The 18,321-nt window shown below is 41.5% G+C and overlaps 2 protein-coding genes across 4 annotated transcripts in view; one reads left to right on the forward strand and one right to left on the reverse strand.

The window, feature by feature from the left end:
* The first annotated feature begins 6,292 nt into the window (after positions 1–6,292).
* Positions 6,293–17,506, forward strand: LOC133553222 (phospholipase A and acyltransferase 2-like). 2 transcript variants are annotated; one of them, XM_061901178.1, is made up of 4 exons: positions 6,293–6,400; positions 16,194–16,314; positions 16,399–16,697; positions 16,764–17,506. In XM_061901178.1, the coding sequence occupies exons 1-4, from the start codon at positions 6,383–6,385 to the stop codon at positions 16,842–16,844; spliced, it is 519 nt and encodes a 172-aa protein (XP_061757162.1). In that variant the 5' UTR covers positions 6,293–6,382; the 3' UTR covers positions 16,845–17,506. The 2 variants fall into 2 exon arrangements, with proteins under 2 accessions (XP_061757162.1, XP_061757161.1); XM_061901177.1 differs by having other exon boundaries at positions 6,299–6,400; positions 16,189–16,314.
* Positions 17,299–18,321, reverse strand: part of galnt14 (UDP-N-acetyl-alpha-D-galactosamine:polypeptide N-acetylgalactosaminyltransferase 14 (GalNAc-T14)) — a 167,003-nt gene continuing 165,980 nt past the window's right edge. For both annotated transcript variants that reach the window (XM_061901157.1, XM_061901158.1), the window contains exon 15: positions 17,299–18,143. In XM_061901157.1, the coding sequence (XP_061757141.1) occupies positions 17,985–18,143 (159 nt within the window). In that variant the 3' untranslated portion in view covers positions 17,299–17,984. The remainder of the gene's footprint in view (positions 18,144–18,321) is intronic.

An 18,321-nucleotide genomic window follows, 5' to 3' on the forward strand; every position in this document is an offset into this window, starting at 1 on the left:
CGGCTGTGTCCTTGGGCAAGACATTTTACCCACCTGCTCCTAGTGCCTCCCACACTGGTTTGAATCTAACTTAGATTATTGGGTTTCACTATGTAAAAGCGCTTTGAGTCTCTAGAGAAAAGCGCTATATAAATATAATTCACTTCACAAATAGGAATTAGCATCCTAACCCACATAGTTGTATCACACAACTTTGGCAGTTATGATGAGATAATGATTATGTTTGTAATATAGTGGACACTTATTAGGTCGACCAGTTAAGGACAACCACTGCAAACACTTGGCCTTTAAACGGGAACTCCACTTTTGGGATTTCTGTATATTATTTACAATCCTTATGTAAGACAAGAACACACATCTTTCTCTTTTCTGTGCGTTTTAAATAGTGAAAAATGAGGGGCCTATAATTATAAGTACTAGGGACTGACCTATTTGGCTTATAAAGCCCTCTAAACACCTCCAACAACATTTGATATGATGCTGCAAGTATGTCTATGGACGGTCTCATTCATCCAGTTGGGAGAGTGGCCGTGCGCAACCCGAGGGTCCCTGGTTCAATCCCCATCTACTACCAACCTCGTCACGTCCGTTGTGTCCTGAGCAAGACACTTCACCCTTGCTCCTGATGGGTTCTGGTTAGCGCCTTGCATGGCAGCTCCCTCCAGTGTGTGAATGTGTGAATGGGTGAATGTGGAAGTAGTGTCAAAGCGCTTTGAGTACCTTGAAGGTAGAAAAGCGCTATACAAGTACAACCCATTTACCATTTACCATTAATGTATTCTCATATTGTCTCAGATTGCAACTGGACTGTTCAGTTTTTCTGTTCAGTCTGTTGGCCACATAGTTCATGCTCATAGACTGAGCTCTATCAGATCTAGTCTTCGAGTTAGTCAGACGAGATCTAGTCCCTGAGAAATGTAAGTATGTGTGTACTGTAATAACAGGCATATTTATGAAAACGTAAAATTTATAGGATTTTGGTAATTGTTGGCACCTTCGGAACCTCTCTCATGGGCTCATAGATTTCACAGAGCGCACAGCAACAAACACTACTTCCGTCAACAACAAAAGCATCAAGAACGTGTTCTGTGTTTGGTACCCCCAATAATGGCAGACGTTGTGAGGGACGATGATTACTTTGGGACAATTCATGATTCAGAACCTCATTTCTTTTTAGCCTGAATATACAAAAGATGAGCTACACTTTTTTGAAGCTAGGTGCTAAGCAGATCCAACTAAATTGAAACGCTAAACCATTGTCCTACCGTTAGCATTTAAGACGAGTGCTAAATGTTTATAGAAAACCGTCACTTACAATGTCAGCTCTCACTGGAATGCTGACTGATGGGATCGTTGTATCTTTCAGCACTATATTGTGCTCCCAGCGAGCTGCTCAATTCAAAATACCCCTTAGGTAAAAAAAAAAAAAAAAAAAATGCTTCAAAGAAAATATCAACATTTTTGTCTTCCAAGCGATGTCATTAGGTCTAAGTTGAGAGCCATTATCAGAATAAGATTCAGAATTAGAATTAGAAACCAGAATTTGGCCAAGTATACTTGCTTATTCACTTTTGTACAAGGAATTTTTCTTTGGCAGTTGTTAGCTCTCTAAACATACAACAAATTGAAAAGTATAAATTCACTGAGCAAGCAAGTACTCTCGGTGCATACTTTACAGCAAAACTTATACTAGTCACCTATCAACACTATATACTGTACAAGTAAGACTTACCAAATTTAGTGAAAAGTACAATATATCCATAAGAGAAATGTATAGTGACAAAAAATGTCAAAAGAAAAAGCCAAGTGCATGGTCTGTGATGTGCAATAGGCTTGTGATGTGCAGTAAGTCTGTAATATGCAGGATGCATGAGTGATAAAGTCAGTAAAGTCAGGCTGTGTTTGGGAACAGTATCCACTGATTTAGTCACTCCGGAGTTTTAGTTGCTAATATGCGGGAATTTTAAAGGTGAACAACTTCTCAGCTTATGGTTACAACCTTCTACTATAAAGTTAAAGTGCCACACAAGGTGTGGCAAAATTATTCTCTGCATTTGACCCATCACCCTTGTTCACCCCCTGGGAGGTAAGGGAAAGTTGGCAGCAGCGGTGACCTCGCCCGGGAATCATTTTGGTGATTTAATCCCCAATTCCAACCCTTGATGCTGAGTGCCAAGCAGGGAAGTAATGGGTCCCATTTCTATACACGTGTGAGACATGATTCTACCGCTCGGCTGTTGAGAGCCTGCTGACGTACTGCATAACAGTGTGGTACGCCAGCTGCACTGAAGCAGACAAACAGGCGATTCAGAGGGTCATAAAGTCTGCACAAAAAATCAATCGGCTGTCCCCTGCCCTCCCTGAAGGATTTACACAACTCCCGTTGCCCCAACAGAGCAAAAACATTACCAAGGACAGCACATACCCTGGCTTCCACCTGTTCGACTTGCTACCATCAGGCAGGCGCTACAGGTGCTTCAGAGCCAAAACAAACAGGCTCAGAGACAGCTTCTTTCCCAAAGCTGTCACCATGTTGAACTCTAACTTATAATAATAATAATTCACCCCTATACAATATCATGCCCTAATACCCTACTGTGCAATACTACCCTTCGAGTGCAATACGTCCGACACTGATTGTTATTTATTACTTCGGTACTCTTGTCTTGTTCTGTATTTTGTACAGTATTTTGTATTTCTATAGTGTTTTGTATATTGTACATGATTGCTTATTATTTTTTATTTTATAGTAGTCTGTTTATTTCAATTGTCAGTTTTTTCCTTTATTACCTCTTGTGTTATTTATTTCACCCCATATTTGTTCCCACTGCCGCACCTTAAGTTGGAGTCTTTAATCTTGTTATATGCAAAAATAATGACAATAAAGTCCATTCTATTCTATTTATGTTCTAAAATTTACCTGCACAAATTCAGAGGTGATTCTGTAGCTAACTTCTTGCTAATGGCCGCTCTGTGAGTGTCTCTGTGAGAAAGGCGCTGTGTTGTTACGCCAGAATAGTAGTTCCTTGGCGTTAGTTCTTACAATAATGATATCACTATAACTTCTTTAATATGCATGCTGTGACATGTAAATTGATTATTGGTAGCAGTATTTTAGAGGGCTTTTTAGGTGGAATAGTTGACTCCCCATGACCTGCATTGTTAGCTGCCTCATGCTAGCAGTTTGTCACTATTTAGAACGCAAAGACAAAAGAAAAACGTATGTTTTTGTCTCACATAATGATTGTAAATGATGGGCAAAATTCCCCCAAAAAGTGTAGTTTACCTTTAAATAAACAATAATTGTGGATTATTGATGGACACTGTCAGAGGTAACCAACATTCTATTACGGTTATCAGATGATAAAGCATGGAATGTAATTTACACATGGTATTCTAAATGTATCGATATAAATATTTTACATACCACTCTTAGATACAGGATTACAAAATAATTACACCAAATGCATTTTTTATAAATTTTTGATCACAATTTCGACATAATGAATGTATAGATGAGGTGGCGATGAGGTGGCGACTTGTCCAGGGTTTACTCCGCCTTTCGCCCGAATGCAGCTGAGATAGGCTCCAACACCCACCGCGACTCCGTAAGGGCAAGCGGTAGGAAATGGATGGATATATATACGTACGAGAGGAACAAGCGGTAGAAAATGAATGGCTGGGTATATATATATATATATATATATATATATATATATATATATATCCAGCCATCCATTTTTTTACCGCTTATTCTCTTTGGAGTCGCGGGGGGCGCTGGTGTCTATATATATATATATGTATATATACACATACTTACATAGAACTTCAAAACCTTATCAAGAGGGCTGGTAAAATAATTGGCATGCAGCCCCCGACAAGACCATGAGAAAGCAGGGTCTTAAAATGACCGGTGACCCACACCACAAACTTCATAGTGAAATTGTGTTGATGCCAAAAGGTAAACGGTACAGAACAGCAACATACAAACTCAATAGGTATAGATTTTTCTTTCTCCCACTGGCAATCAAAACAAAACAAAAAACTGCTCTAATAACAGGAGGCAATAAAAAGGAGTGCAATATTGGTATAATGCAATACGAGAGGTGTGCAATACGGGAGGCTGTAATGTGTGATCTCCTAACCAACTGATATACCTGCGCACTGTTCACTGTTGTCACTGTATTGTAGGATGAATTGTATGTATGTATGTGTGTGTGTAAAACGCTGTGTCTAGATGTCCAAGACAAATTTCTCCTCGGAGACAATAAAGCTAATTGTTATTATTATTATTACACACACACACACACACGCACATGCACACACCCACACCCACACCCACACACACACACACACACACACACACACGTTTATATATGTATGTATACACATACATCATATAGAAATTTTGATTAAAAATTATATGCATGCATTTGGCACAAACATTTGGTAATCCTGTATATAAGAGTGGTACACAAAACACAATTTTACAGCATGACACAGCCGTGTAAAGATAGCTTGACCCAGGAATCTCTCAGAAATAAAACATGCTCATCCATCTTTGTGGCAGCTGCCTCATAAAGGTGATGGAAATTTTTGTGTAAATACAAACACTTAAATGTAACACACCTTCAATACTTCCAGTACAGGATCAAAGTCTGTGTACTTCATCTCCTCTGCGTAGAACAGTGGTTCTCAATTATTTTCTGTCACGCTCCCACTAGGAGACAAGAAATGTTCACACACCCCCTGAATGGAAATCCTAAAAAGAACCTGACAATAAGTATTTATATGCTCATTACCAGTAAACTGAAGCGTTACGTAGATATACTTGGTCATATATCCTGGTTGACCTTGTTGATTAGTTTGAGCAGTGCTGCCACCTAGCCGGAGGCTTGTGTATCATCCATCCATCCATTTCTACCGCTTGTCTAAATAAAAGACTACAACTGGAAGTTCCCTACCTCTCACCGCCAATATTTGAGAATCACTGACGGAAGTCAACATAAAATACAAGCTGCTGTATGTCAAATACAAACTAAAACAATTTAATATTTCTCGGCACACAAACTTTATGTGAATGTGTAGTTGACTAATGCTCAATACACCATATATATATATATATATATATATATATATATATATATATATATATATATATATATGTATGTATATATATATATATATATATATATACTGCGATGAGGCATCACAACTATGAATGAACACATATGAACACATATTGTTAAGTACATAACTCCATAAGTACATAACTCCATATGTGTTCATTCATAGTTGTGATGCCTTCAAACTACAATGTAAATAGTCATGAAAATAAAGAAAACACATTGAATGAGAAAGTGTGTCCAAACTTTTGGCCTGTAACATATATATAGTATATATATATATATATATATATATATATATATATATATATATATATATATATATATATATATATATATATATATATATATATATGTAGGTGTGGGAAAAAATCACAAGACTACTTCATCTCTACAGAACTGTTTCATCAGGAGATTTCTCCTGATGATTGAGGGAACCCCTCATGAAACAGTTCTGTAGAGATGAAGTAGTCTTGTGATTTTTTCCCACACCTACATATTGCGCTTTACCACGGTATCGAGCACTATTCTCTGGATAATCCAATCAAGACATATATATCAATCAATCAATCAATGTTTACTTATATAGCCCTAAATCACTAGTGTCTCAAAGGGCTGCACAAACCACTACGACATCCTCGGTAGGCCCACATAAGGGCAAGGAAAACTCACACCCAGTGGGACATCGGTGACAATAATGACCCAGTGACAATGATGACTATGAGAATATGATACTGTGAAAGATCAATCCATAATGGATCCAACACAGTCGCGAGAGTCCAGTCCAAAGCGGATCCAACACAGCAGCGAGAGTCCCGTTCACAGCGGAGCCAACAGGAAACCATCCCAAGAGGAGGCTGATCAGCAGCGCAGAGATGTCCCCAGCCGATACACACATATATATATATATACTGCGATGAGGTGGCGACTTGTCCAGGATGTACGCCGCCTTCCGCCCGATTGTAGCTGAGATAGGCACCAGCGCCCCCCGTGACCCCAAAAGGGAATAAGCGGTAGAAAATGGATGGATATATATATATATATATACATATATATACATATATATATACACATATATATATACATATGTATGTGTGTGTGTGTGTGTGTGTGAAGTGTATCCTCATGTTTGTTGTCAAAATAATTTGGGTCTAATTCTGACATCGAATCAGGTCACACAGGAATGACTTGGCAAAGAGAGAAACAGGATTTGAGTAAACACGCACCTCAGCACCACCCAGTCAGAGGAGTCCACCATGAACCTAGAGGCGCAGGTAAGAAGCACACAGGATTATTACTACACATGCAAAGACAGCAGTGATTATATGTCAAACATAAATAAATCTGAGGTGGCTTGTGTTAAATAGCTTTAGGGATCAATGTACTTGTTAAAGAGAGATGATGTACTTATGTACTATATGTACATGAGTGAGAACGGTAATACATGGGTAATGACAAGGTTGTTATACAGTGCTTGTAGCATTTGAAATACAAATGAACATATTAAACATTCAGGGAGTTTTAATTTGACATGTGTGTTATGTAATAATAAGTCACCTTACTGTATATAAAAGTGATGCTTTTATGCAGTTTAATGTGCTCTGATGAGCTATTGTGTTTTGGCAATGATAAGATATGGCATGGCAATCATAAGATATTATGGTATGGCAATGGTAATACATTGTTCGGCAATAATACAGTAAATAACAAATAGACAATATTTTTCAGATATAAGAGTTTCACAGCGTCAAATTAACACAACCCGCCAGGACGTGTAAATAATGCAGTCCAACCTGCTTGAACACACACTGACTGGGGCGTGTAGCCATGTGAACACGCCTTACACGCATTTCCTTTTCCATAAAAATACGTCATAACTTACCTTGTCTTTTGTCAAGTAACCGTCAAGCTTGTGTAAAATAGAGATTGCAGGAAATGGCGTTAGTAAGTCAGCAAGTTGTACTTCCAACAAGTGTTGAAATTCCATAACTAGAATATATACTTATACAAACAAAAAGTAGAACTGTTTTTTAAAAAGTGTTCCTTTTTGTATGTCGCCTTACGTCAGTGCTTATTGGTTATTTTTTGACATGCCCCCCCTTGTTTTTTTTTCACAACCCCTTAAATTGAAATACAATTGAGCAATGGTAAATTGTGTGTATTTAAAAAGTGCTTTACTATACCTACAGTCCTACACAATACCCAAAGCGTTTGTCACCTTCACCCATTCACCCATTTCCACACACATTCACACACTACCTGAGCAGCTGACATCAGCACTTACATGCCACCTAGCTGAAGACTTGTGTGTTGTCTTCTCACAACCCCTGACACCTCATCATGCCCACACCACTATATCAGAAGTACTGGACTAAATTTCCCGTAGTGTGAATCTGAGTGTGAATGTTTGTCTATCTGTGTTTGCTTTGCAATGAGGTAGTGACTTGTACAGGGTGGGATAGGCTCCAGCAACCCCTGCGACCCCAAAAGGGACAGGGGGTAAAAAATGGATGGATGGATGGATGGATGGTCAAATGATGGTTATGCAACTTCAAAGAATATCTATATTTCTTGTATGGGAGCCTATTTTAGCACAACCAATAGGGGTCGACACACAGGCCTCAAACTCATGGAAAAAATATAGCCTCCCCACCACAAAACACAATTTTACAGCATGGTCAAAGACATGTAATGTTAGTTTCCCCCAGGTACGTCTTAGGAACAAAAAATACTCATCCATCTTCGTGGCAGCTGGGAATTTCTGTGTAAATGCAAACACCTAAATGTAACACCCCTAATACTTCAAGTAAAAGATCAAAATCTGTGTACTTCATGTCCTCTGCGTAGACCAGTGGTTGTCAATTATTTTCTGTCACGCCCCCTCTAGGAGACAAAAAATGTCCACTAAGTGTTTAAATGCTCATTACCAGTAAACTGAAGGGATACGTACGTATAGTTGGTCACATTTCCTAGTTGAGTTTGTTGATTAATTTGAGCTACGACTGGAAGTCTCTTGCCTCTCACACGTGCCCCCCCCACCCCCCCACACACACACGACACCTCACCCCCACCGCCACCCCCACTATTTGAGAAGTACTGACCAGCACGGTGGCGGAGGGGTTAGAGCATGTGTCACACAATAGGAAGGTCCTGAGTATTCCTGGGTTCAATCCCGGGCTCGGAATCTTTCTGTATGGACTTTGCATGTTCTCCCGGTGACTGCGTGGGTTCCCTTCAGGTACTCCGGCTTCCTCCCACCTCCAAAGACATGCACCTGGGAATAGGTTGATTGGCAACAGTATATTGGCCCTAGTGTGTCAATGTGAGTGTGAATGTTGTCTGTCTATCTGTGTTGGCCCTGCAATGAGGTGGCGACTTGTCCAGGGTGTAGCCCGCCTTGTAGCTGATATAGGCTCCAGCACCCCCCGCGATCCCGAAGGGAATAAGCGGTAGTAAATGATAAATGATAAATGGGTTGTACTTGTATAGCGCTTTTCTACCTCCAAGGTACTCAAAGCGCTTTGACACTACTTCCACATTTACCCATTCACACACACATTCACACACTGATGGAGGGAGCTGCCATGCAAGGCGCTAACCAGCACCCATCAGGAGCAAGGGTGAAGTGTCTTGCTCAGGACACAACGGACGCGACGAGGTTGGTACAAGGTGGGGATTGAACCAGGGACCCTCGGGTTGCGCACGGCCACTCTTCCACTGCGCCATGGATGGATGACTAAAGTCAACATAAAATACAAGCTGCTGTATATCAAATACAAACTAAAACACTTTCATTTATCTTTCTAAAGTTACCTCCTACCAGCCCTTTTGTGTCCGGTACACAACAAACTTTATGTGAGCGTGTAGTTCACTAATAATCAATTAACAAAATAACTTAAGTAAAAGCATATATTTGCTGCCATTGTCAGTATATTTCCGAGAACACGGAAATATAACTTCCTGTTTATTTTGGCGCCTCACACAGAGAGCCAATCATACACCTTCTTCTTTGCACAGATTGGTGCGGAGCATTGTAGTACTTCTTGCTACAATTAGCTGCGGAAACAAAACAAAAGATAACGAATAGCGACGATGCTCACTGGAAATGTACCAAAGTCAGTAAAGCTTATTTTCTTTAGATAATGCACTCAATTAAATGTAAAAGCCAGTGCAATATACCAGAATTAAACATTCTCCACAGGACTTCCCGAGGGACACAGTCAAATGCCTTCTCCAAGTCCACAAAACACATGTTGACTGGTTGGGCAAATTCCCATCCCCCCTCCGAGAGTTTAGAGCTGGCGGAACAGCCTGCCGAGAGTTTACAGTTTATCCACAGTTCCTCTTAAATCGAAGGATTCGACTATTCGGCATCGCCTCCTCTCCAGTACACCTGATTAGACCTTACTGGGAAGGCTGAGGAGTGTGATCCTACGATAATTGGAACACACACTCCGGTTTTCCTTTTTAAATAGAGGAACACCACCCCAGTCTGTCCATCTAGATGTCCACACAGAGTATGGTCAACCACAGTATCCAGAGCCTCAAGGAATTCCAGGCAGAAGCCCTGCCATCGAGGGGCTTCTTAACTACCTCAGCAACCTTAACCCCATAAATAGTAGAGCCCACCGCGGAATCTCCAGGCACTGCTTCCTCTTTGGAAGACCTGTAGTGGGGATTGAGGAGGTCTTTGAAGTGTTCCCTCCACCAATCTACAAAATCCAGAGTTGATCCCCACCATACACAGCGTTGACAGTGCACTGCTTCCCCCTCTTGAGGCGGTGGACGGTGGTCTAGAATCGCTTTGAAGTCATCCGGAAGTTGTTTTCCATGGCTTCTCCGAACTCCTCCCATGTCTGAGTTTTCGCCTCTACAACCACCAAAGCCTCACACCGCTTGGCCCCTCGGTACCTGTCCGCTGCCTCCAGAGTACCATGAGCCAAAAGGACCAGATAGGACTCATTCTTCAGTTTGACGGCATCCTTCACTGTTGGTGTCCACCAGCGGGTCTATGATTACCGTCACGGCAGGTACTGACCACCTTGCGGCCACAGGTCCGATTGGCTGCCTTGACAATAGAGGCACGGAACATGGTCCACTCAGACTCAGTGTCCAGCGCCTCCCTCGTAACATGTTCAATGTTCTCCTGGAGGTGAGAATTGAAAGTCTCTCCGATGGGGGACTCTGCCAGGCGTTCCCAGCAGACCCTCACCATACATTGGGACCTGCCAGGTCTGTCCCGGCATCTTCACCCACCATCAGAGCCGTGTGTGTGTGCATTGGATCTATATGACAGTATATAATGGTGATTTCTCTCGAAAATATGGCTTTATCGCAGGTTGTATTGTATTTTTACATGTTGGGCAAACATCCCCATTCACTTTGGCATGAAATGAAAATGCGCATTTAAACCATTGCAATCGTCAATTATGTGCATAAACAGCTCTGTAAATTACAAACCCCGTTTCCATATGAGTTGGGAAATTTTGTTAGATGTAAATATGAATGGAATACAATGATTTGCCAATCCTTTTCAACTCATATTCAATTAAATGCGCTACAAAGACAAAATATTTGATGTTCAAACTAATAAACTTTAATTTTTTTTTTTTGCAAATAATAATTAACTTGGAATTTTATGGCTGCAACACGTGATAAAGTAGTTGGGAAAGAGCATGTTCACCACTGTGTTACATCACTTATTCTTTTAACAACACTCAATAAACGTTTGGGAACTGAGGAAACTAATTGTTGAAGCTTTGAAAGTGGAATTCTTTACCATTCTTGCTTGATGTACAGCTTAAGTTGTTCAACAGTCCGGGGTTTTGTTATCGTATTTTACGCGTCATAATGCGCCACACATTTTCGATGGGAGACATGTCTGGACTGCAGGCGGCCCAGGAAAGTACCCGCACTCTTTTGCTACAAAGCCAATCCATCCATCCATCCATCCATTTTCTACCGCTTATTCCCTTTTGGGGTCGCGGGGGGCGCTGGCGCCTATCTCAGCTACAATCGGGCGGAAGGCGGGGTACACCCTGGACAAGTCGCCACCTCATCACAGGGCCAACACAGATAGACAGACAACATTCACACTCACATTCACACACTAGGGCCAATTTAGTGTTGCCAATCAACCTATTCCCAGGTGCATGTCTTTGGAAGTGGGAGGAAGCCGGAGTACCCGGAGGGAACCCAATCCAATCCAATCCAATCCACTTTATTTATATAGCACATTTAAACAACAATAATGTTTCCAAAGTGCTGCACAGCCCTGTTAAAAACAATATTATGCTCCACCAATGACTGAATAAAACAAAAAATGAATAAAAATAAAACCAATAAAAACAATATAAAAACAAATATGATTAAAAACTATTTTAAAGGGTAAAATCAATTAAAACAGTAAAATAAAAATAAAAGTGTATAAAAAACACAGAGGACAACAGAGGACAGAGGACCACACAACTCACGTAGTGTTAAAAGCCAAAGAAAAAAGTGGGTCTTAAGACGAGACTTAAAACACTCCACTGTGGAAGCAGTTTGAACATGGAGCGGCAGAGTGTTCCAGAGCTTAGGGCCTACCACAGAGAAGGCCCTGTCTCCCCTGGTCTTAAGTCTGGTCTTGGGCACCACGAGCTGGAGCTGGCTTTCGGACCTCAGAGCACGCGCAGGGATGTAAATTTGGATGAGGTCCGAGATATATCGAGGTGCCAGTCCATGTAAAGATTTAAAAACAAACAGCAATGTTTTAAAATCAATTCTAAAATGAACAGGGAGCCAGTGCAAACTCTGAAGAATTGGGGTTATATGCTGGCGTTTCCTGGCCCCTGTTAAAAGTCGTGCTGCCGCGTTCTGGACTAACTGCAACCGGGAGAGAGCTTTTTGGCTAATGCCAGCATAAAGTGCATTGCAGTAGTCCAGGCGACTTGAAATAAAAGCATGCACGACTTGTTCAAAAAGGTTAAAAGATAAAAACGGTTTAACCTTTACTAAAAGACGAAGGTGATAAAAACACGATTTTAAAACGCCATTGACTTGTTTGTCTAGTTTAAAATGGCTGTCTATAGTGACGCCAAGGCTGGTGACTTTGGGACGCACATAATTTTGCAATGGTCCCAAGTCAAAAACTAAAATTTCCGTTTTTCCCTCATTCATTATTAAAAAATTCTGGGCTAACCAAGCCTTGACGTCACATAGACAGTTAAGAAGGGGTTTCAGGGGGCCGTGGCTTTTTGAAATCGGCATATAAATTTGGCAGTCATCTGCATAAAAGTGATAAAACACTCCATGTTTCTTAAAAATATCTCCAAGAGGGAGGAGATAAAGAGTGAACAGGATGGGGCCTAAAATAGATCCTTGGGGGACACCACAGTAAAGCGGGGCAGAAGAGGAGGTGGCGTCCCCCAGCCTGACAGAGAAGGACCTCTCAGACAGGTAAGATCTGAACCACTCTAGCGCAGTCCCCCTGACACCCACACAGTCTCTCAGGCGGTCTAAAAGAATTGTGTGGTCGACTGTGTCAAAGGCAGCTGTAAGATCTAAAAGCACTAAAATGGCAGAGCTGCCAGAATCAGACATTAAAAGCAAGTCATTAAAAACCTTTAAAAGTGCAGATTCAGTACTGTGCAAAGCTTTGTATCCAGACTGAAATGGATCTAAAGTGCTATTTTCATCTAAAAAAGGCTGCAGTTGTGCCAGAACACATTTCTCCAAAATCTTTGACACAAAAGGTAATTTGGAAATGGGCCGATAATTTGACAAACTTGTCGGATCAAGACCTGGTTTTTTAATCAAAGGCTCAACAACAGCTTTTTTACAAAAGGAGGGGACACAGCCAGAAATCAAGCTGCTGTTGATAATGTTCATAACAGACGAATCAATAGTGTCCCAGATTTCTTTAAAAAAGCGAGGGGGGACTGGGTCTGTGGAACATGATGAGGGTTTTAGCTTGCCGACTATTCCTGTAAGTTCAGGCATGGACACAGGCTCAAAGTGACAGAACACAGTCGAGCACTGAGTGGCCACATTAAAACTTAATGGAAAACGAGAAAGATTTGCCCGAATAGAAGCAACCTTATCATTAAAAAAGGAGAGAAATTTTTCACAAGTTTCACTTGTCATCTCCAGTGAAGTGACTGGATTCGGTTTAAGAACATTACTAATAGTATTAAAAAGAACACGTGGCTTACTGATGATATTTAAAATTAAAATTTAAACTGTTGTAACACGTGGCTTGGTATTGTTTTGTTGAAATAAGCAGGGACGTCCATGATAACGTTGCTTGGATGGCAACATAGGTTGCTCCAAAACCTGTATGGATTATTCAGCATTAATGGTTCCTTCACAGATGTCTAAGTTACCCATCACAGATGCTGGCTTTTGAACTTTGCGCCTACAACAATCTGGATGGTTATTTTCCTCTTTGTTCCAGTGGACACCTCGTCCACAGTTTCCAAATATAATTTGAAATGTGGACTCGTCAGACCACAGAACACCTTTCCACTTTGCATCAGTCCATCTTAGATGAGCTCGGGCCTAGCGAAGCCGGCGGCATTCCTCGGTGTTGTTGATAAATGGCATTCGCTTTGCAGAGTAGAGTTTTAACTTGCATTTACAGATGTAGCGACCAACTGTAGTTACTGACAGTGGTTTTCTGAAGTGTTCCTTTACACACTGATGTTGGTTTTTGATGCAGTACCGCCTGAGGGATCAAAGGTCCGTAATATCATCGCTTACGTGCAGTGATTTCTCCAGATTCTCTGAACCTTATGATAATTTTACGGACTGTATATGGTAAAATCCCTAAATTCCTTGCAATAGCTCGCTGAGAAATGTTGTTCTAAAACTGTTCGACAATTTGCTTACAAATTGGTGACCCTCGCCCCATCCTTGTTTGTGAATTACTCAGCATTTCATGGAAGCTGCTTTTATACCCAATCATGGCACCCACCTGTTAGTAACTAGCCTGCACACCTATGGGATGTTCCAAATAAGTGTTTGATGAGCATTTATCAACTTTATCAGTATGTATTGCCACCTTTCCCAACTTCTTTGTCACGTGTTGCTGGCATTAAATTCCAAAAGTAATGATTATTTGAAAAAAAAAAGGCTATCAGTTTGAACATAAAATATGTTGTCTTTGTAGCATATTCAACTGAATATGGGTTGAAAATGATTTGCAAATCATTGTATTCCGTTTATATTTACATCTAACACAATTTCCCAACTCATATGGAAACGGGGTTTGTAGATCAGCAAGAGCGCACGTGCACTCTTAATGATACAGCACGCAGTTAGAATAATGGTAAGAAAAAAACACAGAGGTTTTGCCTTATTATTGTAACTGCAACTAAAGTTAGTGTAGTAATTTAGATATTACATTTATTTAGATGCTTTATCTATTTACGTTACATACAGTTCAGGCCAAAGGTTTGGACGCACCTTGTCATTTCAATAGGTGTTCTTTATTTTCATAACTATTTACTTTGTAGATTGTCACTGAAGGCATCAAAACTATGAATGAACACATGTGGAGTTACAGTATGCACTCAAAAAAAGGTGTAATAACTGAAAACATGTTTTATACCCTAGTTTCTTCAAAAACGCCACCTTTTGCTCTGATTACTGCTTTGCACACTCTTGGCATTCTCTCGATGAGCTTCAAGCACACCTCCATCCATCCATTCATTTTCTACCGCTTATTCCCTTTCGGGGTCGCGGGGGGTGGGGGGGGGGGCTGGTGCCTATCTCAGCTACAATCGGGCGGAAGGTAGGGTACACCCTGGACAAGTCGCCACCTCATCGCAGGGCCAACACAGATAGACGGACAACATTCACACTCACATTCACACACTAGGGCCAATTTAGTGTTGCCAATCAACCTATCCCCAGGTGCATGTCTTTGGAAGTGGGAGGAAGCCGGAGTACCCGGAGGGAACCCACGCATTCACGGGGAGAACATGCAAACTCCACACAGAAAGATCCCGAGCCTGGATTTGAACTCAGGACTGCAGGAACTTCGTATTGTGAGGCAGACGCACTAACCCCTCTTCCACCGTGAAGCCCTCAAGCACACCTGTGAAGTGAAAACCATTTCAAGTGACTACTTCTATAATCTCATCGAGAGAATGCCAAGAGTGTCCAAAAAAGTAATCAGAGCAAAGGTTGGCTATTTTGAAGAAACCAGAATATTAAAGATGTTTTAGTTTATTTCACCTTTTTTTGTTAAGTACATAACTCCATATGTGTTCATTCATAGTTGTGATGCCTTCAAACTACAATGTAAATAGTCATGAAAATAAAGAAAACACATTGAATGAGAAAGTGTGTCCAAACTTTTGGCCTGTAACATATATATAGTATATATATATATATATATATATATATATATATATATATATATATATATATATATATATATATATATATATATATATATATATATATATATATATATATATATATATATATATATATATGAGTATATATATATATGCGTATATATCCATCCCATCCATCCATTTCCTACCGCTTATTTCCTTTGGGGTCGCGGGGAGCGCTGGTGCCTATCTCAGCTACAATCGGGCGGAAGGCGGCGTACACCCTGGACAAATCGCCCTTCATCGCAGGGCCTGTACTGTTTACGTGTAAAATATATAATATATCACTGCACTAACTTCAAACATATATATATATATGTATTTATTTATATATATATATATATATATATATATATGTATATATATATTATCCACCCATCCATTTTCTACCGCTTGTCCCTTTTGGGGTCGCGAGGGATGCTGGAGCCCTTCTCAGCTGCATTCGGGTGGAAGGCGGGGTACGCCCAGAACAATTTTCCACCTCAATGCGGGGCCAACACAGATAGACAAACAACATTCACACTCGGGTCAATTTAGTGTTACAAATCAACCTATCCCCAGGTGCATGTCTTTAAATAAAAAATAAATACATTAAAAAAAAAGTATATACTGTATATATATATAGGGTTACTTTACATGTCTCTATAAGACTGTAATTGACTGCCATGTTTGTATGAAAGCACAGATCGAGGAGATCGTGTCCACAGCCAAATTCGGGGACCTGATCGAGTTCTCGTACCCTATTGGCTACTCTCACTGGGGCGTGTACCACGGAGACGGTCATGTGATCCACTTTGCAGTCGCAGGTGAGGCTGTGTCATGTGACCTGGGGCTGTCATTTAACCTTTGACCCCTACTCTATAATGACAACTTCCAATGTGTTGCTGCAGAGGAGAGCACCATCATGGGAAACCTTCGCATGTCTCTCCAAAACCTGTTTCCCATCTGCGGCGACCTCCTGCTGGGAGCCACAAAGATACGTTGTGTGCCGCTCGGTGAGGTCAACGTGCCCGCTGGCACTCACATCCTGATCTGCAACAACCGGCACGCCTTCACGCCGTCCTCCACCGAAGACATAAGGCGGCGCAGCGACGCCCTGGTAAACGAAGAGCTCACCTACGATCTCTTTGCCCTCAACTGCGAACACTTTGCCACGTTTGTTCGCTTTGGGAAGTCTGTGTGCAACCAGGTACTTGTTCAACTTTAACCGTGGAAACATCCGCATGACCTTTGACCTCTAATACCTTTCCTTCAGATACCTACCAAGCCCAAAAACGTGGAGAATGAGGCCGCAACAGCCAAATTTCAGGACATTGTGGATTCCAAAGGAAACTAATGAAGACTGCTTCTAGAGACACACACACACACACACTGTCCAGGAGATGTCGTTCATCGGATGTCTTCATCATCATTGACTTGCATTATTATGTACTATACTCTGCTAACAGCTGTTCCTAATATTATGAATCTACCTGACAGTGTCAATCCAAACTTGTCGTTATTGCTGGTTATGCTTTCATCAACATTTTTTTGCTAGCTAGCAAGTAAGAAGATACAAAAAAATAAAATAAAAATAAAAAAAATACACAGAGCAACATTTGGGTGCAGATCTGCATAAAAGCACAAGTTGATGAATTCCTATTTGAGTCGTGCAATAAGAGTCAAGTGTTGCAGTGACACATTAGATCCAGCAGGTGGAGCTGTGGGGGAAAAAGATTGTTGCCCCACTTTGCTATGAACGTCACTGCCTCCTGCAGGACTAGAGTGGAATGTATTTTTTCAACTCAAAAGGAGTCAGCAACATATGAGGACTTTACGCCTAAGACTCTCTGCGGTTGAGTAAATAAACGCTGGACACAGCGTGAGTGTATCTAATGAGAAAACAAGTCAGTCGTCACTACATAACTTTTATTGAGAATAGAAGCAGGTGTTTAGACAAAAACAAGACAAAGGGGTCACTTCCTGTCAACACAATAAAAGCTTACGCGTGAACAACCACGGGAAGGCCATGAAGTGATTTATTTTGAGAGGCATGACGTAAACATGCACAATGTAAAAGGACCGACAGGCATGACGTAAACATGCACAATGTAAAAGGACGTCGGTCCTCATAGTTGACACAGGAAGTGCTTCCCAGCTCACTTCCTGTTTGCGGTTCATCTTTCTGGTCATGCTGCCACCAGCACTGCCACCAGAGGGCGCTCTCCCGCTGTCACAATGATTTAAAGGCGGTAGTAAGAAGTCAACACTCTTTCCCCTCCTAGTATCAAAACATTGTGAATATTTTGAATGAATTTGTTACCGCCTCGTGTTGTGTGCGCACAACTCTGACATGGCCGCCAGTCTTAAGGTGCACTTGGTGTCTCGTCACGCCTTCACGTTCCATACCCAAACAGCCCACTAACTTCCCTACCATCAGACGCTCATCCGCTGGCATCTTGGAGATGAGGTGAGAGGTCGCAGGGTCGGTGGGATGTCAGGAGAAAGGCACGCCCCATCTCTGCGTGGCGGCGCTCAGCTCACACGGGCTGATGACCAGCATGCGGGACGAGTCCAGCCCGTCCAGCGCCATAGCCGAGTCCAGGCAGAAACGAGACGCCTGGTGCTCCAGGTGAGTGCCAGACTTCTGCCAGCGCTGAGGGACACACCGACAATTACACGCCACGCCATGGCAACACTAAAAATTGGCCCTAGTGTGTGAATGTGAGTGTGAATGTTGTCTGTCTATCTGTGTTTGCGACTTGTCCAGAGTGTACGCCGCCTTCCGCCCGATTGTAGCTGAGATAGGCACCAGAGCCAGGGAATAAGCGGTA

Source organism: Nerophis ophidion, linkage group LG05, assembly GCF_033978795.1.
Source record: "Nerophis ophidion isolate RoL-2023_Sa linkage group LG05, RoL_Noph_v1.0, whole genome shotgun sequence".
In the NCBI taxonomy this organism is placed as follows: domain Eukaryota; kingdom Metazoa; phylum Chordata; class Actinopteri; order Syngnathiformes; family Syngnathidae; genus Nerophis; species Nerophis ophidion.

What these genes read in the sequence shown, in the direction of transcription:
- LOC133553222 (XM_061901177.1), top strand. Translation starts at nt 6,310, where the DNA reads ATGACTTGGCAAAGAGAGAAACAGGATTTGAGTAAACACGCACCTCAG. An exon ending in CCATGAACCTAGAGGCGCAG is followed by an intron (nt 6,401 to 16,188) that starts GTAAGAAGCACA and finishes TTTGTATGAAAG; the next exon opens with CACAGATCGAGGAGATCGTG. An exon ending in GGAAGTCTGTGTGCAACCAG is followed by an intron (nt 16,698 to 16,763) that starts GTACTTGTTCAA and finishes CCTTTCCTTCAG; the next exon opens with ATACCTACCAAGCCCAAAAA.